Genomic DNA, 22,028 nt, shown 5'->3' on the forward strand with positions numbered 1-22,028 from the left:
TCAAATCCTCGTATAGAGGATTTCCCTTGAGTGACTCCCAAGATTGAGTAGTGTATCTTTCAATCCGAGGCTTCACATCAAGGACACTTTCGTCCATCGATGAGCTGCTGAGAACCCGTCCGTTTTCTGCAAAAATCACCGCTGACCGTATAACGGTTGCGTAATCGTCCTCTGTGACGAGTACGCAGGTCTGCTTGATTTTACCACCATGCAGATCTCTCAAGAACCGCTGAGGATCTAGGGTTGGTAATTCAATTATCTCCGAAGTTAACTTCGGAGGCGCATACAGATCAAGAGTATAAGCGCCTACTCTTGATCCGTTATTAACCAAGACGTTTAATGTCTCGGTTTCGCGCATGTTTCACTCGCTGGGTTTTGATGGCGACGGGGACCGGAACGAGGATAATACCACCTGCCGTACGGGGAGTGTAAAGGGGGCCTGGAGCAACTATGTGTCTCCCGGGTCTTCCTGGGATTTACCACAGGCTGCCGAAGGATTAATCCCTCGGGACCTTGAAGTCTACTTAACTCAACTTTTTGTGGATATTTCTCCTGAAGTACGCGGGGACCTTTTCTCTCACGTCTTCCGAGTGTGATTGCGCTATCACAGTCAGGTTTTCTACGGTCGACTCTATACTCGACCTAGGATCGGCGTGTTGTCCATTTTGGACAGCCGGTATTTTCCTTGAATGTCGCCCGCTAGGCGTACATTCATGTCTCAATCCGCTCGACTTATTCTAGTGGTGGACCTTTGGCGCTGCCCGTGCATTCGCACAGGCGCTGGCAGCTGACTCGACAGGGTAGTTGGTAATCACACTGTGATCTTGTGCAGTCGTACTAACGACCGTGCCACAAGTGAGGCCATCGCACTCACTCGTAGTACATCCTCACGCTTGTGGACGCTCCAAAGCGTTCATCAGATGGCCAATTGATGAACAAGTGGCAGGTATCCTTACGAATCGATGCTGCCAGCTGATTCTTGGCTCATATTTTCCGAGCCAAGGTTAACCTAGGATGAGATCAAATTTGTCATCCAAATCCAGTACGATAAAATCATCGTCGTACTGTATTTTTCTTAAACGTGTAGTGAAATTTTACTACACGTTTCATTACTGTCATCAATGCGCCTGTCGCAAGACGCACCGTTATCCTCGTTGGAGGGATGTCACGCTCAACATATTTGTGCCTACGACCCTCTAGTGACTGGCGACGAATAAATTTATTCGACGCTCCGCAGTCCACTAGGGCTCTTAGTGACGAATCATTTGTCACTTTTAACTTTAAGGTGATGAGGGATACCTCATCACCAGGTGCAGAGACACATAATGATTGTGTTTCTGGAGCAACTTTAGTCAAGACATTTGCAAATTCTCTTGAGGTTGCTGGATCAGTAGGGCATTGCGCCCCCTACTGACCCCGACCGTTTTTCTGGCGGTCCGCCTCGTTGTTGCAATCTCGCAACAACGTCGGACCCGCGACCGTTGCCCTTTTTTGCATACGGTCCAAAATTACGTCCAGTACCTTTCGGTGCTGGACGTGGGGCACTACATTCATGAGCGTAGTAACCTAATTTTTGGCAGCGATGGCATTTCTACAATCGCTAATTGCTCGTAAAGCGAGGTCTCTCGCTTTCGACGTAAGAGAGGTCCATGGGTTCTGGACCTCCTAACTCGTGTCGTCTTGGAGGACGTACGATGACGAACTAGCTTGAGCCTGTCTCAAGCTATAGACCTCCTGTTCCGCAACGGATATTGCTTCTTCAAGCGTATCCAGTTCCAAGCAGAACAGGTGGTTCTTTACGGGACCATCCGTAAGACCTTGCATGAACACCGTAATTAATGTGTGCTCATGGACTGGGTTATTTCAAATACAACTTGCTAAGAGTCTTATGTGCTAGGCATATGCCTGAAGATCACGCTTGCCTTCCTTGAGTTTCAGAAGCTCTGAAACGAGCCCTGAGCTCAGCCCTAGGCATTTCAAACGTTTGTTTGAGCCAGCGACCCAAAGACATATGGGTCGCGCAACTTAAGGCTCACTCCCACGTTTTAGCACGACCTGCCAAATTTGATTGAGCGAATGCGACTTGAATTTGCTCGTCGATGATGTGACGTGCTCTTATGGCGTCGCCCAACGCTACAAACCATCTTAAGAGGGAGTCTTCTTCGGCTCCACTATAATTAGAGATGTCAATATTTAGAGTTTCGGGACGACGCGTGTGCGTCATCCAGGTACAGGAGTCTGTACCTGTTGTAACCTCAACAGTTTTGCTTGTTGAGAGCCTTGCTGATTAAGCAAGGCTACCTTCTCCTTCGCTTCGCAAGTTCATGTTGTATGTACTTGGTGATGGCTGAATGGAAGTTATCTCTGTTTAAACCGAGCAGCACGGCCAATATGGCATCATTTCCTACGGTCAAACTCATTCGTTCGACCGCACTCCTTTCTATGTCACTTAGAAAGGAGTAGCTTTCACGCGAAACGTAATGCGTATTCCCATCTAACATGTCCGCGTTAGATGAAGGAAATGTGGTCCTTGGACGGACTATAAAGTATTACCAGGTGCAACGGGGCACTACGACTTGTACTGCTTCAGTACAAGTCCACTTCGCACTGCGTCAGTTGCGAAGGGTGCCTTTCGTTACTTCACGTACACTAGTACGCGCAGAGGAAGACTTCTCTTTTAGGTAACTAGCTTAAAGAGGGTAAAATGAAAACTGCATTAATTTAAGTGTCTCTTTTTCTATCCTTGTAAATGCTTACATAATTATAATATAATACTATCATGTAATCGAATTCTTATCTCTGCCTTATCTGTAACTCTCTCTTTGATTACTCCTACAGCTGATTAGGCTGCGATATAAATAGATATAATGGTCTATACCTATTTATGGATAAGAATTCTGAGTATTACTATATAAGGTAATATCCTTCAAATATTATCTACCTTTTTTTAGATAATATATTAAATAACAACCTTTAAGTGTAAATTTCATGTAACGATACACCTCATTACACTTTGACGATGAATTGAAGCAAAAATCTCCAAATCGCACTTCTATACGGTGACGCGCTTTCGCACATCCTTGAGAATTGGATTTCTTAAATGTTGAGCTGACCTCATCTCCTGTCAGATGCGACACCAAAAATGCAGCCTGTGGAGGCTGGAATCATTGCAGCTTTTAATATTCGCTATCTCCGCTATCAGCTGCAGGGCGCGCTCAATCGGGACGAACAAGGCGCTACCGATATTTACAAAGATGATCATCCCTTTTCGCAGAGAAAACCTTCTTCGTGAATGCAAGCCCGGATGACTTATTTTCGTCGCTGATGCACTTTCGCGCAGGCCTGATTTCGAGCCGGCTACAACAGCCATAAATTTTCTGCATTACAGAGTTATTGCTGGTGACACACCTCGTTTATTCACTGCCAATTATTTGCGATTACGCATCATGTATGAGTTTCACGATGCACCAATAAGCGGGCATCGTGGATGTGAAAATGCTTACATCCCAGAAAGCCGTGACTTCTACTAGCCTCGCTAGTGTAAGTTCGTGCGCAAGTGAATGCGTGCTTGCAAGGTTTGCTAACCAGTCCTACGTCGCGTGCTCCATTACAGCATTTGCCCGTGCTTGCAAGGTTTGCTAACGAGTCCCTCGTCGCGTGCTCCATCATTACAGCATTTGCCAGTGCTTCACGTTTCCCGAAGTCGGTCACAAAAATAATGCAATTCTTGTATTCGTGGACCAATTTAGCAATATGATTTATTTTGTGGCAGTCCCGGAGTCGGCCTCAGCCGAACGCTGAGCTCGAGTCATTATTAACACATTTTTCTTAACTCCATGGGCTACGTCGTGAACTGGTTTCAAATCGAGATACCCGGATTACGGTAAAGTTTTAGCAATCCGTGATTTGTTAACTTAAAAAACTTTTGAGGATGCCAACTTCGGACCATTATAAATCAGATGGTCAGAGACAAAACGTGCAAATCGTGACCTTGAAGAAATTATTTGATGATACCTTCACTCATTTACAAGTTGGAGTGAGTTCTTGCCGGTGGCATCAACAATTCGGTGCATGCATTACAAATCATAAATTGGTCTTCTTAAATGGCTCACGTCATCCACGCATACTCACCTTTTCAAAGTGTTATTTTAGTTCAAATAGGAAAACTCGCGCGAGCAAAGTCCGATCTGACTCTTGCTCACCACACATTGGCTCACCAGTCGATGTGAATGATACCGATGTTGCTCAGATTAACATCTAAGTCGATAAAGTCAGGACTCGTGGTTCTGATGATGATAGTAATTCTGATACATTCAGCACCGCCAGAGACAATTTTAGTGAGATAAATAATGCTCCCACTGAAGAAAAATATATATCTCCGCAGTTCGCACTGGGCGAATTAAAACAAAAAAAATGAGTCAGCTGGTTATTTCTGTTGGCTCGAGAAGAAGTTGTCCGCTTCGCGCAAATATTCCATCGCTGATATTGTGGACTGACTTAATGAAACGCTGACCATTGTGGATGAGAAACATTATATAATTTAAGTTGATGATCTGGTCCTTATGTCGACAGCAATTATACCTGAATATGTTGTGGCGACTGTGAGCTGTGGTTAATAACTGTCAATTTCATCGGCCTGTTCGTGTATTTACATTACCAAGGCAATGCCAACACGATCGACTGCATCGTAGAATACTTACGCATCCAACCTTTTATATTAGACGTTTGCACTCGTACGACGAGTGCAGAGATTCTTCCGGAGATACATAACGCCGGAACGTTTCGAAGCATCCGCTATGGTTTCAGCTCAGACGTTTCAATTCATTCTTCAAGGATAAAATGTCGTGGCGAGCTGTCGCCAGATCGTTGCGAAGGGCTTAAAGCTCCCGTTCGCTTGCCAATTGGTCGACTGCAATACCCGCTCGGGCTTTTGACCGATCGATATAAAGACTGCTCACCGTTTTGACCGATCAATGCGAAGACTGCTCGCCGTCGACGTCAAGTCACGACGACGATCACTCTCATGATTAACATTTTCCTGCAATCACTGGAGTACGCGACTGTGATCATGTTGAAAAGCGTTCGGGCCCGACGAGTAAGTCGGACCGTGTTTATCATCCCCATCCTCATTAATTGATGGACTTGAAATGTTCAGAAGCACTTCTCTGTGGAAGGATTTTGATACCATCGCGAGGTGAGGGGGAGATATCTTGTTCGATGGCTGGTATCTAGCCTCGCATAATAGTTGCTAGCCATCCAACTACCGATAATTGATCTGGGAATCCGTCGGGAAGTATGACGTGACTCATCCTTTGAACCACAAGAACAATCGGAAAGGAGCGCTTTGCGCGCTCGTGAAGGGGTTGCAAAGCAGTAACCCCTTCACGCATCTTTTTAGGAGGCCCTCCAAGGTGATTTCTATAGGATAACGATTTTCTATAATGCAGCAATTCATGAGTCCTCCCACGAGAGGCAAAGTAACTATGCCTCGCTAGACAAACGGTGCAACTTACAGCTTGCACCGAATATGGATCTCTTTTTTGAACTGGTCACGTACCGTAACCAGTTTATCTAGGCAGACCTCGCGGCCTATGCTGTGTACTTTCTATGCAAAAACAATTAACTCAAGTTTAAAACAAGGGATCCACGCTTGCCAGCGTACCATCGATAACGAAAATAGGCACCGATGAAGATTTCGTGCTCATCTCACCACGCCAGTGAAGCCTGGATGAGTCGGACAACGAAATTTTGTATCGTTCTTTCTTTCGCACTAATAATTAAGTTATTCTTAGCGGGAGACCACGGCTTATTTGAGGGAGCGGCATGCAACGTATTGCGTTCCCTCTCCCTTTGAGAAATATTAGCATTCAAGCTGACATTCCTTTCAAAGTGATCTTTAAGATCGCTTCGCTCCTGGTGATGCATGTTAGCATCACCAGCATCGTCATCATTATCGGATCCATCACAAGATGACTCCTCAACAAGCGGCTCGGACGAATCAAACATCTTGGCAAACAACTCTTTAGTTGTTACGCCAAAACTCACTGGTTTGGCGGTATCACCCCCTAGTGACGAATAAGATAGTATTTTGAGTCGTACATTTTTTCCGACTCAACAAATACACCCCCGATCAGAGTTGGAGACGAGTTGCCTCCCGCAGTAGACGCCTGAGCGTCTGCAGCTGTCATCTCATCAGCTGCTGCACTAAGCGTGCAGAGGCGCGCCGGACAGATTAATAACTATGCGAAAAATTGGTTGCAAATGTGTTGGTAAACCAACGTATGCTTCCTTCGCGGAAATACAACAGTATTTTCTGACAGTTATATCAGTCACTAAAGTGACTGATGGGTAGGGGGTGATGTAACGGGACGTCCCGATTTCATTATTATTATTAATTCTAAGAGGATACCGTACACGGTAATACTGTAGAGGCAATGCGACAGCCTTTAACCCAATCCGCCAATCGCTGCTCGACATGCAAATGGGCGGGAGCAATGATCTTGCATTACCGAGTAAATAGACAATCTGTTCTCTCTCTTTACTACCATTGAAGTAATACAGTAATAAAGAAGAATAAAGAAGAATAAACAAAATTACCTTAACAGATGATATTGTTGCACTAGTGTGACAGTTCTGTTCATTGGTTGATTTAAGTCTTTAAATTACCCCGCCAATCGCTGCTAGATGCGCTAGTAGATGGTGACTATACAGAATTATATATCAACTAATTAAATACAAATCTGTAATAAGGTATCAGTACGTAATGCAATGGGGCACCTCTTGCCAGTACGGCCTCAGTAGTAGCTAATTTACACTGGTAATATTGAAGGTAAGGTGCCTTCAAATACTTCACGTACACAACGTAAAAAGGAAGGGTTTTTAAGTTGCAACGAATTCTAAGCAACGAAAGGTCAATATTAATAGAGGAAAAATGCAAAACTGTATTAATATAATTAAGCTCCCACATATTGCTATCGTCTTTGACTGACTTAACATATTAATCTACGAATGTATTGCTGCTCTCTGGTAGGTAATTAACCACACTAACAACGCTGGAGGGCCCAGCCATTGCCCACGGCTAGCAGCCTGGCTATGAAAGCCGGGCTGCCTTCTCGGATCTGATATAAATATGTCTTAACATGCAGAAAGTTGGGCGACACGCACAACCGTGTCTGGCCTGCAATTGAGACTTTTTATAAGCGCTCGCAGTTGGAGCACCGCGTATCCGTGACCCCATTAACGAGCCGGCAAGACATCGAGAGCTGCGCTTTGCCACCGCATTTGCTGGCTCTTGGTGCCCTGGGTCCTGTGGGTTGATTAAAAAGACGACCCCATTCCGGATGAGCTTGCGCTCCGTGAGTTGGGGCCGGCTGCGTTTCCCTGTCGAAAACCTAAGTAATGCCATTGTGGCATTGAGTAAGGACCCAACTCTGAGGGTGAGCAGAAACGGCAGAGAGAGGTGCCCTGAATCCTGTCTGGCTCAATCTGCACCCATGCGATTGCTTGTGTGAAGGAGGCTGATGCCGTAGCCGGAGTTTTCCGACGTCAAGTGATGGCGACGCAAGTAAGACGATGATCGCCCATTCTCGAAGTTTAGCATGTGAACGGCGGAGGGCGAGGAGGTCTGTGCAAATGCCACCGAAGACGTATTAGTGGGGTCCTGTCCGCTGGATATGGAGTTGTTCAAAGGAGACAGCGCCATTTCTGTTTTATATTTTCGGTCGAATAGCTAAGTCGTATTAGATCGGGACAGCACCGACGCCTATGGTGTGAGAACCAAAGGATTTCCACTCCACTTTTTTTTTCTAGAAGTCGTCGATCTTTTGAGGCCAAAATTGGACTGACTGAGGCCGACAGGGAAGAGGTACAGAAAGATGCAGCACCCAGTTGTTTCCTTCCCACCAGCTGGTCGATGATGACCATAGGGTCGGTAGATGGTCCCGTGCGAGGATGTCCTCCAAACGAGATATGCAAGGTGACTTGCTGGTGATCCGAAGGTGGCGAGGGAAGAATTGCCTCTAACCATTGCTCTCGGTCCCCCCATGTGTGGGATACGTAGAAACGATCAATTCTGCTGGCTGCTGACCCCGCCCAATACGTGAAGTGGGTTGATGGCTCTCATTCCAAGCCGTCGTTCGGGTGAAGAACTAAATCTAGCGCATCGACTAGCTGACACATGTCACCGAGGGAATCCAAAGCTGGACTTTTAGTCCGACTAGCTGAGCGTATCCCCAGCCGGTCGAGAGAGGAATGTTGGACGCAGTTAAGATCTTCGGTTAGAATGACTGGGGCGGGGGACCGCTGCAACTCTTCCAGCCCCTCGAAAAAACAATTCCCTTCTGCGGCTATCAATTGGAATCCTGCAGACCGATAAGAGGAGGAGGAGCAGCCCTTTAAGTTTCCGATATGCTTAGGGACCCCTGGGTCAGGCGGTGGTCGGCGATAGGGCGCGCACCGTGTCTCTAAGTACTCCCAGGATCGCAAATGGACGTGCGGTGTTGCCCAGATCGGCTATATCCTGCTCCGCAACGACGATGGCTCCAAGCCCTCGAAGTTGAGCGTCAAAGCAACGGCAACGCGCAATTGGGTGCCGAATGTTACCGCACTGTAGACATTGGAATTGGCGCCCAACGTTTGGGTGAGATACGATTAAAATGGCGCCAAACCACATGATTCTGACCACTCCTTGAGGGAAGTCGGGCACTCCGCTAAATGAAAAGTAAGTTTCCACGCCGTCGACGTTCTAGATGCCGGTGTGCACGTACCCATATCTTCCACTTCAAATGGGGTCTGGATTTTATTACGAAGGGTCTCCGCAGCAGTACAGAAAGCACGTTTTGGTGGCGCCGGATACGACCCAATCAGATTGTAAAATGGACATGGACGGGGATCGAGCTCTTTCGAGCCACACATTCGATGATACGTCGGCCAGACCTGGCTTGGCCTCCTGCGCATCCCGACAGGGTGCCACCGCAGTTACTTCATCGGGCGCGGAAGGTGTCTCACGGGTCGATCGACTGGATACGGGGACCGTTCTTCCTCGGAGAGTGAAGGGTCACTTCGGAATCACTCGAGGCCCCTCTTTTTGATCACGACAGCGATCTTCACGCCGCGTAAGTGAGTGAGATGAAGGCCCACCTCGGTGAGGGTCCGCTAGATTCCTGGCTTCACTGCATCAGGTGATGTACACAAGGGCATCGGACCAATTTGCAGTTAACAAGGCTCAATTTCATGTCGAGCAGCAACGTTACCCCGCTTGACCAAGGCAGAGCGAGTCGGATTAGTTACTTTATTTGAACAAGTTTGCATCCTCGGAAACCAAGGTGGAGAGGCGGAATCGAACACTCCTACTAGTGATCAGGGACCTGTACGTAACGAAATGGACATTCCTGGAGTTTGTTCGAAAACACATAAGCCGGCTTACATGAAAGCAAGCTCCTGAATTGGGTCAGTGGTTGGCTAAAGGAAAACAGGGTACTCAGACAGCTTCCTGGTGCTCTCCTGCTCCGTTACGATAAATGTACTCGCGTTTTATGTTTAATCCGGCTAAGTACCAGCCGGACACGGTTGCGAAGCTGACACAAGTTTGCGAAGCTTCCACAAAGGGGCTTTTGGTTATGTTTACCGGGATGGGTCCGAAGATGAGTGGAAAATTTTCGAGGGCCTGGCGGAAGGATCTATAGCGTGTCGAACACTTCCGTCCTTCGTTCAGAGTATTATGGACTGTGATGAACGCTTTCGGCTGTTCAACACGATCCACGCACAGATGGAGGGGAGCTGGTAATGACGTTACAGCGTCATCATCATATTCGAGTAAGTCAGCATAGTACTAACAGTATCATCGCTGCGATACTTGAATAGGCTGAATTGGTACGGGTCAACTTCCCAGCGCTTCATGCGCTAATAAGCCAGTTTAAACCGATTGTCTACGTCAAAGTACCAAAGTCGATCCATTTCTTTTTCTTGACTAGAGAAACGGACCAAAAGCATTAAAGTGTTGCTATTCCGTTTCGGGGCGGAAGCCTTCTCCGCGCCAATATGGAGGAACATCAGCTTACCGTTGGAACGGAGTTTGCAAATGGGAAAAGCTGCCGCGAAGCAGTCAAAGCGACTGCCATCGCTGAACGGTTCGGGCTTACGGTGACCAAAAGTGACAAACGACGCTTCACAGTAGCTTGCGGGCAAGAAGGCTGCTCCTGGAGGCTGCACGCTGCAAAGCTTTTCGACGCACCAATGTTCACCATCAGGACTCTGCAAGACGAACACTCTTGCCAAGGTGTAACTCACCTTGGCCACCAACAGGCATCAGTTTCTTGGTTGCGAGCGAAGTCGAGGCCCGGTTGCGTCACAACCCCCAGAACAGACCAAAGGAAATCATCTAAGACGGTTGCCGCGAGCGTGGGGTCACAAATTCATACAAGCAAGCTTGGAGAGGAAGAGCGAGGAGTATGAAAACTATTCATGGCTCCTACGAAAAAGCTTATGGTAATCTTCTGGCGGTTTATAGGCAAATTTGTTTGACAAACCCAGGTGAGGCCGTGGATGGCTGGTGTTCGTTTTATTTGCCTGCCAAAAAATCTCAATATTTTGCTGATGCAATGACTAAAAGCGTTGCAGCGGTGTACACGACTGGGCCCGAGCATTATTTTGGCGCCTTTTTGTTGCCTACCAAGCGTCGATTGCGGGGGTTAGCTCTGAGTGCCGTCCATTACTGGGCCTTGATGGAACCCACATTAGATCAAAGTATTTGGGGACGCTCCTAGCGGCGACGGTTGTGGACAGTGGTGGCGCTCTCTTCCCGCTAGTAATGGCCGTCGTCGACGCTAAGAACGACGAGAACTGGCTTTGGTTTTTATCAGAGCTACGGACGCTTCTGGAAGCAAATGCTCCGAATATGCAGCGTCTGACCTTACTTTCCGACCGTCAGAAAGGGCTGATCGACGGAGTTCAAGAAATCTTTCCTCATGCATACCATGGCTTTTGCATGCGGCACCTAAGTGAAAGCTTTCGGAAGGCATTTAAAAATGTCTTATTGGTCAAGCTCTTGTGGCAGGCCGCCTATGCATTGACCGACGTGGAATTCGACGCAAGATGAGCGAGATTGAAGAAATTTCAATTGAAGCTAAAGAGTCGATTGCGGGCATAGCCAAAAATCTTTGGGCCAACAGCGCGTTTGAGGGAGGAAGATTTGGACATCTGACCTCCAATATCGCGGAATCGCTTAATAATTGGATTCTGGAAGCCCGTGAGCTCCCAATCGTAATGATGATGCAGCGGTAGGTTGCTGATGAAGTCTGTTGAATGGATTTGAACTACAGATTCTAACCGTTTGGAATATTCTTACACTTTGGGAAAAGGATCCGCCAGCAGTTAATGGTCTGGTTCGATGAGCGGCGACGGAAGGTAGCTGAATGGCCTTCGCTACTTGTTCCTTCAGTTGAGAAAAAGGTTGGCACTGCCATCGAGCGCGTTAGGCACTACCTGGTTCTGCGTGCGGCTGATCATGAATTCGAGGTGATATCATAGGACCGGAATTTGGCTGTTAATATTAGGCAACATGAGAGCTCGTGCAAGCGGTGGTAGATACAAGGTAAGCTTGATCAGATAGAATTAGCAACGTATCCTTGATGACTTGTTCTATTAACAATAGCACATATATATCACCAGGATTTACTTGTCACCACGCAGCAGCAGCGCTACTATCGTGTTGAATGAATGTGAGGCAGCAAGCAAAAGAATGCTTTACGGTAGTTGCATACCGGCGCACGTACGCTCACTTGGCGATGAAAGCAATTAGGCTGATGTGTTAGAGGACGACGGGAAAAGTTCGTGTATCCCCACCGCGTACACGACGCCCACCGGGGATCCCAAAGAAGAAGCGCATGCGTAAAGAGGAGGAAGGCCTGGAGAAGCGTCCCGTGCATTGCGGCAGATGCGAACAACCTGGGCATTATAGCTCTACTTGTCGTGAGCGCATATGAATCTTACTACGCTTTGGGAAAAGAGATTTGCCAGTATTTGATGCCTGATATATAGCCTGGGGCATTTTGGTCATTTGTGTCTTTTGAGAATATTGCCAATGTTTGAAACCTGTGTATGCTTCACTTTTTTTTAGGAGCGGTCGGATCTAGACGCGGGTGGGTGCAAAAGATGCAAAAACGTTAGTAGATCACAATTTTTTTAAAAATATATAAGCATTACACCATGAGTTGTTGGGTATTTCGAATATTTCGGAAATATTGGAGTGTGGGCGTGTGCAATGGCTAATATCACTTTTGACAAACAAAATTAAAAAATGAGCAAAGGTTACCCCAGCATAGAGTTCAACTTCCCGGTTCTGCGCAAGCACCATGATGGGAACACCAACCATTGCATAGTCTCACCAGATGGCTTCCACGGAAAGGCATCAGGAAAGAGTAGTTTGGCATTCCGTCTAGTTCCAACAGGGGTTCTAGTTGCTTTAGAAGGAGACCGTTGATAAGCTCTTGGGTTGTAGAAGCAGAAAGGTGACGGCCTTCCAGTTGCCTTGGCGGTCTTTACAGCTAGCATAGTAGCCGCATTCCGGCTCGCAGGCCAGTATGACGTTGTGCTTCAAAGAACCACAGCGGGAGACTGAATAATATTCCTTTTTTCGAACGAGAAAGACTCGTTAAAGTGATGCGATTATGCTGTGCGCAACGGTTTTCAGTGTATATATATATATATAAACTTTAGGCCCAGGCGTAATGCCACATTTTCAAAATGTATTGTGGGTTAATAGCGAATGTATCAATTTAGATTACAGTTACATTTTACCAAATTACCAAACAATAATTTTGTCCCGTTGCTTTTCTACACGTATTGTATACATATACAATGTAAACTCCGATTTACAAGAGATTGCCACTCAAACGCTAAATGAAGCGAGCATATAATCAGGCTTTTGGCTCGACTCGATTAAATTAATCATTCCCTATGGACAGTTTTTTTAAACAGTACTTTCTAGCAGACACCTGACGACAGCTCAATCCCTCACTGTCTCTCGTGAGGCTAATACAAAAACGTAATCAAGGGTCTTTCGTCCTAACAGCTTTTTCAAAGTAATCACAACGCCATATATTGTATGGTGGACGGGCTAAATTGTTTTTCGAGACTAGGCGGATGGAACAGGTGGGCTATCCCTTAAAGCTGTTATTTGCCAAAATCCGCGAAAGTTACGCGGTTGGTGGGAGATAGCCGCGTGCGTAAAGAATGTACATCTTGTAACGCTAACCAGCGTATCTACTTGTTGCAGGTCGCTGGAGAGCACTCTGGAACAAAAGGAAGAAAATGACAATAAATTATCGAGAAACAGAATGGCATGTACGCTATGCTGAGGCTGTTACGCGCTCTACGCTTTCGCGCTCGGGCAAATTCACGAATTCCGTGAAAAATTTACCTGACCTGTAATATTTGCAATACTCCATTAAGTTGACGTTTCGTCTAAGTAGCCATTTACCCTTCACGTACCTCCACGTTGCCAAAATGCCACTTGTAAGTGAAGTGATGGCAATAATTGTGCGCAGTATCATCGCATCAACGCGAGAACCAAAGCAGAACTTGTTCCTGCACCATATTGAAGCAATTAGAAAGAGTGTAACTATAAACGCACAGCTAGACTTGTCATTCGCCTCGTGTCTTGACTGGACACCTACGCGAGAGCTTCCCCGTGTACGCCAATTGAAAGGCTAGAAAGAGGCAGAGACCGCCGCGAATTTCTATATACATGCCCTTAATCCCGAGCGCATACACGAGTGCCATGTTGATTATAGTGCTTGAGATATCAATGTACGAGCTTACGTCGGCCACGGCAAGAGCGTACCAAGGTATCTTTCGTCCACCGAGATAGTAGACCTCTAAACATTATTGGTCTCTGATGATACAGACACTTTGATCGCAACAAAACATGCTTGCGCTGCTCTTTTCGAGTAAAGTAGAGACCCACGATCATCACGGAGAAGAGGTAGATGACACATAGTGACAGATCGAGCAGTTCGAACTCCACGACGAGGCCCATGACGACTATGCTTTTCGAGATGAGTGGAGTTTTGTTGTCACTATTTATAGACTTTCGCAGGTACGAATTTAGATTTTGCTATCGCTTTTTGATTTTTCGAAGCTATGACAAGTAATCAGATCATCGATAGTCACGGATAAAAATCTCCGTACAGTACTTTAAATAATTGTTGCCTGCTCATTTAAAGAATGAATAATCTTACGAGATTGTTTTATTAGAGCAGTTTGGGGTACGCCAAAAAGCACGCGACGTGTTTAATTATGGTGTTTGTAAGTGGACGTTTACCATGCCAGCACAAGACAAATGCTTTTAAACATTTCAGCGTGTAGCAAGCACGAAGAAATCACTCATCGCTCTATTCAAACCGACAATGACTGTCTCTTCAAGGTTCAACGGACGCGCTCCACGAGGAAGACGACAGATGCGACAGACACGAACGAAAGTTTCTCGCAAGATTTCCAAGTGGCCCACATCGCGTACGTGATTACGGCTGCGCTACAAGCAGGCGAACGTATCCGCTTTCGCCTGTCTCGATAGCAACGTGCCATCGCATGGTGGACACAAGAGCTCCTTAAGGGGCTGCCATAGCGTCCTCGACTCTCTCTTGCTATTACGAAGCTGTTATCGGCACAAATAACGACATTCTGCAACAATAAGAAATGCTCTTCTTAACTTCGATGCTTTAGTGTCTCATAGACAACCGAGTATTTTGTTAAATCTATTGTGCACTGTGCAGCTAAATTACACCAAAGGCTGAAGGCGCTCCTTCGTCTGGTATCGCTTCAAACGTCGTAAGCGTCAAGACATCTGGCGTAACTAGGAGTATTACACGTAATTAATCGGAATCATGCGAGGTCGCTGGGTCCAGGCAGCGCATGGATACTCTAGCCTAACGTCCTCGGCTTTGCGCTTTCTCGAGTGCTCTTGATCCTCCTCGTCTCTCTCTTCCTTGGGCTCCCAGCGTACCATTGACCGACGACGCGAGCCTAAAATGATGTTTGTCTCCCGTGCGTGGCGCTTGATGATGCCATCCGGGATCCCAGCGACCTGAAGCAAGCGAGTGCGCTGGTCGGGCGTAAAGCGGTGGACGCCCTCGACGCCCTCGGCCATCTCGCCCACTTGCGTTGTCCACGTAAACTCCGGGACTTGGGCAAGGCCAATGGACGGGCCACCTTTGTTGGACACGGCACTACCGCCTAAGCCAATACCAAACTCGTGCACTGTGATGGTCGCCCACCTCACGCTTTTCTTGGGCTTTGCGAGTGTTTTAGATTGAATAGCATTGTATTTCTGGCGGTCGCTATGCCTTTGGGTTTTCTGAGCAATAGCGACGCGATCGGTGGATGTCGATGCACTACGTCCACTCGATGTGTCGTGGGGAACTGTTGTATACGAGGATACTGCTGTCGTGTGCGTGAGGTTGCTATCTTGTCTCGTAGTATGGGAACTCATGGGCTCTCGTGGCGTCGCTGCTGTTAACGTGACAGTCATTTTTGTTTGATGTGACACTGGCGTCCGCTACTCGTCCACTTCCTCCACGGCAGATAGTACCACCATTTTTTTCCCCTCTGGCTTGACAAACGGCATAAAACACCGGAATTTATTATAAGCTACCAGTGATTACATGTTTTCCATGCAGGTCTCTTAAAACCTCGGGTGACGTCGTGGGCTATCCACTGCCGCCCGTGGTCTTTGCTTAAAGCATGTGAGTAGCTTCTTTGAGTCGCTCCCGACGATTTAAGGGTTCCACCTAAGTACTTGTACACAGCCATTGCTTTGCAACAGCTGGGCAAGAGATCGTGCATGTAGTTACGTAGCTCTACAATAAACGGTGCAACTTTGATAATTAGATAACGAAGGTTTCCCCACACGCGAAACATTCGTCTAAATTATAAATTCTGGAAACATAAGGCGTCAGCATACAATCTAATTGTTGCTCTCTCGATTACTGTCATTTTGTTACGCAAGAGCAGGCTCTTGCACTATGTCTTAGTTCCAATAAACAGCTGCTTTGTGGCAGCAGATAACCACCAATCATCATCGCGAGAATTTTAATGACGATTATCAGCGTAAATCTTTGTAAAACTTATGTATCCAGTTTTACCACAAGGCTCTTCTTACATCCGATAAAATTATTGGCAAACTGCGCGATCCAAACAAATGAAAGGTAAGTTTTGTGCACCGCGTAAAAAGCTCAGCAACAATTCATAGTTTCAACGAAACTTAGACTCCCCGTAAGCAATATCCCCGAACCAAATGAAAAATTTGCGCATGCCATTAGAAGCAAGCTGCGAAGGTAATTTGCCTTGCAAGTAATCATAATATCGATCGGATACACTATTGGATGCAGTACTTACAATTTAAGAGAATCCAAATGTTTGTCATACTCGAAATAGTGGATGCTTGTCGTCATACTTAAACAATAATCGAAGTCAATAACCCAGCGAATCTGTACCCCGCCTTTGCCTAAAATCTTAACGAAAGCTCATATCATACCGGCTACGGCCTTTGCATCTAACATGTGTATACTACATCGTGGGTCGGAACCCGTCGCAAATAAATGACCGCAAAGCTGCCATTCTTGGCCACCTTTGCAACTTGAACAGAAATACCTCACGTGTCCATGAGAAAAACAGCTAAGAGCGTGCAATAGTCCACCATAACCGGGGTACGAGTTTGGCGTGGCGGCCTTTCCGTGGGACTGGCATGCACACCGCTGCAGGTGTGAAGCACGACGCTTGACAAGGTGCGGCTCTGCCGAGACCTGGCGCTTACACAACTCGGCGTGGCGATTGATCACGAGCAGAAGGAGCCTGTAGACAGATTTGAATGTTTTGAGCAGCGCAAACGCCGCGTACAACGCGCTCGTCGAGTGCGCTGGCTAAAGCCATTAGAGCGCGTGACAATGCTCACGAACGCTGCCTGCAACGAGGATCGCTTTTATCGAATGATGAAAGAGAGCTTGGACATTGCCATGTCGAAAAGGCTCTGTGTGGTGCTAAAGCGACACATGCCGCAGTTAGAAATGCGTGTGCTGATCAATAGAGGATTGGACGATACTAAAGAATTGATGAAAAAAATGTCGATGGTGAAAGCTGTTTGTTTAACTCGTAATTAGGCTTTCTGTGACGTACTGCACTTGCAGTTCACGAAGATCACGCGAGGTATACAAGGCCGTATTAAGGTACAACTAAAAAGTATTGGTGCAGAGGCTAAAAATCAGCTTGTTATTTCGTCGCGTTGCTGTCCTCGTCATCATAGAGCAACTGGCAATTGGACCTTAATGCATGCTTCTTCGATCTTATTTTTAAGATAATAGACTAAACATTGATATTAAAAAGTTTGGTATGTAAAATAAACTGCAGGTGAATGAAAAGTATTGATCTAAGCAAAAGAAGCCCTCTTCGCCTAAAAATTAGGACAGAGCAGTCTCAAAATACGCTTCACTGATTAATGCAATGAAATGAACGAGCGAATTAAATCTTTAAACCGCATGCCAGAAAAGCGAGCAGCGTCGCCGACTTTTAAGGCGGTGGAAATCACGTTGGCAATAGTGACCGGATTGCTAGCACGTACCCATTCGTCTGGAAGTTCTTCATTGATAAGAAACAATGAGGCATGTTCGACCTTGACCGTCTCGTAGTTGTTTGAACCGAATACAAGTAGTAATAGAGCGGCCTCAAAGAGCGCCACTTTCTGTTGCGGCGATCCAAACGTAAGGGTCGGATTACGAGCCTCGCTGTCTGCCAGGCGCGCCTTGCGTGCAGCACCGAGCTCAGCGACTCGAAGATTGCCCCACGTATTATTATTTAATAGCTGCTTTGTCATCGTGAGGTTCTGCAACGATTGATCGCCTCCTAAGTAAACGTCGTCTCGAGTTAGCGACGCATCGTGCTCAATGCGTTGTGCGTGGAGAAATAATCAAGCGAAAACACGTCGGGCACAAAAGTCAGAAAATTAACCGCTGCTTCTTGGCCCAAGTTGAATACTGTAATAAGGGCGTAACCCAACGCATATTCATTAATATCCTGGCCGTTGCGCGGTATGTAGTCGTGGTTTGCTAATGTGTTGATTGCTGGACACGGCGAGCGGCGATAAGGCATCGTGTTATCGACGACGCCACAAACTGTTTCTGAATTTGGCTTATAAAAGGCTCCCACTGGCAGCTTATCCGCAGAAACACTTTAACTGGTGGTGTACAAGATCATCACCATCGAAGCAGCGAAACATGAGATAGACAACATGGATGGCTCGGTCTGTGAGGCAGATGCAAAATTGGAATATACTTCTTCATCTCCATGGTTCAGCTTATCCATCTCACTCGGGAAATTACTGCGGTAAGATGGGATTATGCATCTCCCGCCGTCCTCATGTCTTAAGGGAACAAGATTTTTGTGGCAATTCGATTGCTTAATCGTTTTGTAGTTTAACTGTAAACATACCTTAATTTTATACAAACTAGACACGGTTTCTAATACACAACGGAAGATTAGAGCTATAGACGAATCTTGATTAAGTTGAGCTTAAATGAAAAACAGGATTTTTTTGCTCTTCGACGTCCAGCCGTCCTCAAATTTCTGAATACTGACTCATTTTCGTGCTTCGCAGCATGTGTAGGCAAAAACGCTTTGCAATGAATTTAAAACATCAATCGATTTGTTTCGATTTTTATCATTAAAAAATCCGTCATTCATAATGATAGGTGGTTTGCTGTTGTATTATTTTTAGCTACATCTCAGAATTATCTGTAGCGTTGAAAGAAATCATGCAAATTCGAATTGCTTTGTAAAGGAAAGAAGATAATACTCTGCCACATGCTCTGATTTAAATCAACTTAAAAGCTCTGCGGTTTACGTATGTCTAAGTGAAATGCTGCAATAACTTTTTATGAGGTAGGTCCATTCAATAGGACATAGCTTAAATCCGCGATGGTCAGACAATATGTAACGGGGTGTACTGTTACATAAATATTATTTTCTATAAGAGGACTAATAAAAATTATTTCCTATGAGAGGAAATAAATAAAGAAGTAGATAATTCGTATCTTTATTAAATTTGACTTGATAGTTTCAATATTACCAAATTTTAAATATTTACGCAATAAGACATTGGTTCTATTAATTAGTAAAATTAAGTTTAAATCAACCCCGCCAATCGTTATAAAACACGATTGTACGATGGGCAAATAGGCACCATACATAGTTTGCTATTAGTATAATAAAGTCAGAAGTAGATAGAAGATCGTTACGTAGGAACTTAATATATTAATATAGTTTATTTTTTTCTCTTCTTTAAAAGCCTTATGACTAATCTTTGGTAGCTAAGACTACTTAGCTACCTGTAATCTCCCTCTGCACGTCGTGTACGTGAAGTAACCCAGCCACCCCACTTTTACTGTAATTAGTGTAGGTTGGTTAGTACTGTTGGCAGTACTAGCAAAGGGTGCCCTGTTTCACCTGGTAGCCCTTCGTAGTTTGTTCAACAGCACGCGCACGTTCCATCCAACATGGACATGTTGGATGATCAAGGAGGGAATTGTCAAGCCCCTCAGAAGGCTATCACACAGCGTTGCAAAGGTTCGCTCATTTGAGTGACCTGAAATGGAGAGCGATCGAACGCATAAGTACAGTCGTGGACGGGACAGCCGTTAGCGCAATGCTATTCGCTTTACAAAGAGACAAGCAACATGAGGCTTCAGCCGAGTTCATAAAATACGAACTCGAAGGGGGCCACGAGAAAGTAGCCTTGCTTCAGCAGTAAGGCTGTCTACACGCTAATGTGTTGTGTGAACAGGGTGCTCAACAATCAGAGCTATTTAGACAGCAGCTTTACATGCTGCTAGCGGGACGGCGCTTCCACGTCGACTCGAAAGCTTAAAGATAGAAATCTCTAAGCTTAAGGCAGTCGAAGGCGGCACATTTAAAGTTCGTCGAATTAGACGACGCCATTGAAGTTTGCCGTATCAGTGATAATACGACGAAAGTGAAATTTGCATGTCCAACTTTGCCGGACGTGCCAAATCTTGGGCCTTGGAGCTCCAGCTTCACGACCCATTAGTTTTGAGTCGTATGAGGTCTCTAAGACCCGGCTCAGGCAAACATTTCAACTACCACGTGCCGAATTCTGGGCTCGAGTCTAGCTCCGGGATTTGAAGCAGGGCAAGTGTGACATTCACGCTTATGCCCAACATACACGATACCTAGTCAGCTGTATCGTAACTCATCAAAATGATGAACAGGCACAGGCTACTGTGTTTATCAAAGGTCTTGCAGATGGAACTATTTAGACCCACCTGCTCCGGCTAGAATTAGAGTCGCTCGACCAAGCGATCTCTATAGCGGAACAGGAGGCCTTCAGCCTGAAACAGGCTTTCGTCCACTCGGGTTCATATCGTCCACCAAGACGACAAGGAAACGGAGGTTCAGAACACATGGATCTCTCATATGTAGGAGCGAGAGACCTCGCTCGTTAAGTCACAAATGGTTACAAAATGTAATCATTGTCAAAAGATGGGTCACTACGCCTATGAGTGTAGTGCTCCACGATTAGTGCCTAACAACACTGAGCGGATAGACCGATCTCTCTCTCTAGGAACTGCGGAGAACGCGGATCTGACGCTGTTGCGAAAACGCAACGGCGAGGCGGATCGTCAAAAACGGTTTGGGTCAGTAGATGCGGATCTTCCTACTGATCCGCCAACGTCAAATAGTCGCAGGCCTTTTGACGAAAAATGCTTCTCACACACAAACATTGTGTGTAACTGCCCTAGAGGATGAGATTAATCTCATCTCCCTGAAAATAATGTGTCATAAAAATTGCCACTTAAGTCCCTGGTCGACTGCGGGGCGTCGAATACTTTTAACAGACGCCAATCGCTCGAAGATCGCATACTCAACTTTATTCAGCGCAATATCCTTCTAACGAGGATAACAGTGCGCCTAGCAAAAAGCGCATCTGTAATGACTAAAAAATTTGAAGTTGGTATTCAATTCACGTTAAAGGGTAAACCGTACGATAATGATTTCATCGTACTAGATTTGGATGACGAATTTGATGTCATCCTTCGATTACCATGGCTCATAAAGCACGAGCCATGTATAAAATAGCAGCATCAAGCCGTGACGATGCCTGTCTTTTGTTCATCAGATGGCGAACTGACCACAAGCGTGTAGATGTCCTACAAGTGAGTACGATGGCCTCACTTGTAGTTCGGTTGTTAGCATGACTGCACGAGACCTCAGTGTGAATTCACAACACATTGTGGAGTTATATCCCGACGGCTATAAACAAGCACATGCAGCGTCGAAGGTCTACTATTGTGAAGTGAAATATTCACGGACGGCTGTGCACAAGCGGTACTGCAGCAAGATGTACCATCTTGCTGAATCTGTCTACAAATACAAGGATTCCATTGTTTTTGTAATCGTCTTCGGATATCCCGAAGACGAAGTCCATAGATACGGACTGCCAACTTTCTGCCGGAAGTGGTAGAGGTTGGGGAGGTGCACGGGATGAAGGGCTGGGCTTCACCCGTTGACGTACCTCGCAAGCACGAATGTACCTGCGCACGAACTGATACTGGCGGGGCCAGTAAGAGTCGCGACTTTCCGCGAGATAAGTCTTCTCACGTCCACGATGCCCACTTGTTGGTGCCTCGTGACACTCATACATGATGCGAAAGCGCAAATCCGTGTGAGTTGGAGCGAAAACACGTGGTGTGTCGCCAGCAACGGCTGTGTAATACAATAGGCCGTTGCGTGTTGTGTATCGATCCGATGACGATAGATATAAAGCCGGTAAATCTATAAAAGATTTATTGGATGGATTCATTAAGTGATTCATCAAACATAGAAGGTCCTTATCTTCTTTGTAGGCTTTCTTTAAGTAATCAACTAAGGTTGATGACGGAACACTCGTAGTGAGTGTTGCAACAGTAAGATTACTTTCACTGTTGGAGTGCACTGCTGACTTGAAATCGGGTCGGCGTGATAAC

At 46.0% G+C, this 22,028-nt stretch overlaps 4 protein-coding genes across 4 annotated transcripts; 1 reads left to right on the forward strand and 3 right to left on the reverse strand.

Moving 5' to 3' along the window:
• Nucleotides 1-7,480: 7,480 nt before the first annotated feature.
• On the reverse strand, nt 7,481-7,702 carry CCR75_002463 (uncharacterized protein; the record flags this gene model as incomplete). Its single annotated transcript, XM_067960560.1, has 1 exon — nt 7,481-7,702. One exon carries the CDS (start codon nt 7,700-7,702, stop codon nt 7,481-7,483), a length of 222 nt encoding a protein of 73 aa, XP_067814249.1.
• A 9,238-nt stretch (nt 7,703-16,940) lies between these two features.
• On the forward strand, nt 16,941-17,153 carry CCR75_002462 (uncharacterized protein; the record flags this gene model as incomplete). Its single annotated transcript, XM_067960559.1, has 1 exon — nt 16,941-17,153. The coding sequence occupies one exon, from the start codon at nt 16,941-16,943 to the stop codon at nt 17,151-17,153; it is 213 nt and encodes a 70-aa protein (XP_067814250.1).
• Nucleotides 17,154-17,485: 332 nt separating this feature from the next.
• Nucleotides 17,486-17,863, reverse strand: CCR75_002461 (uncharacterized protein; the record flags this gene model as incomplete). Its single annotated transcript, XM_067960558.1, has 1 exon — nt 17,486-17,863. The coding sequence occupies one exon, from the start codon at nt 17,861-17,863 to the stop codon at nt 17,486-17,488; it is 378 nt and encodes a 125-aa protein (XP_067814251.1).
• A 50-nt stretch (nt 17,864-17,913) lies between these two features.
• On the reverse strand, nt 17,914-18,138 carry CCR75_002460 (uncharacterized protein; the record flags this gene model as incomplete). The annotated part of the gene is made up of 1 exon (XM_067960557.1): nt 17,914-18,138. The coding sequence occupies one exon, from the start codon at nt 18,136-18,138 to the stop codon at nt 17,914-17,916; it is 225 nt and encodes a 74-aa protein (XP_067814252.1).
• Nucleotides 18,139-22,028: the final 3,890 nt, after the last annotated feature.

Source organism: Bremia lactucae, linkage group LG9 (genome assembly GCF_004359215.1).
Source record: "Bremia lactucae strain SF5 linkage group LG9, whole genome shotgun sequence".
NCBI classification, from domain to species: Eukaryota; Oomycota; class Peronosporomycetes; order Peronosporales; family Peronosporaceae; genus Bremia; species Bremia lactucae.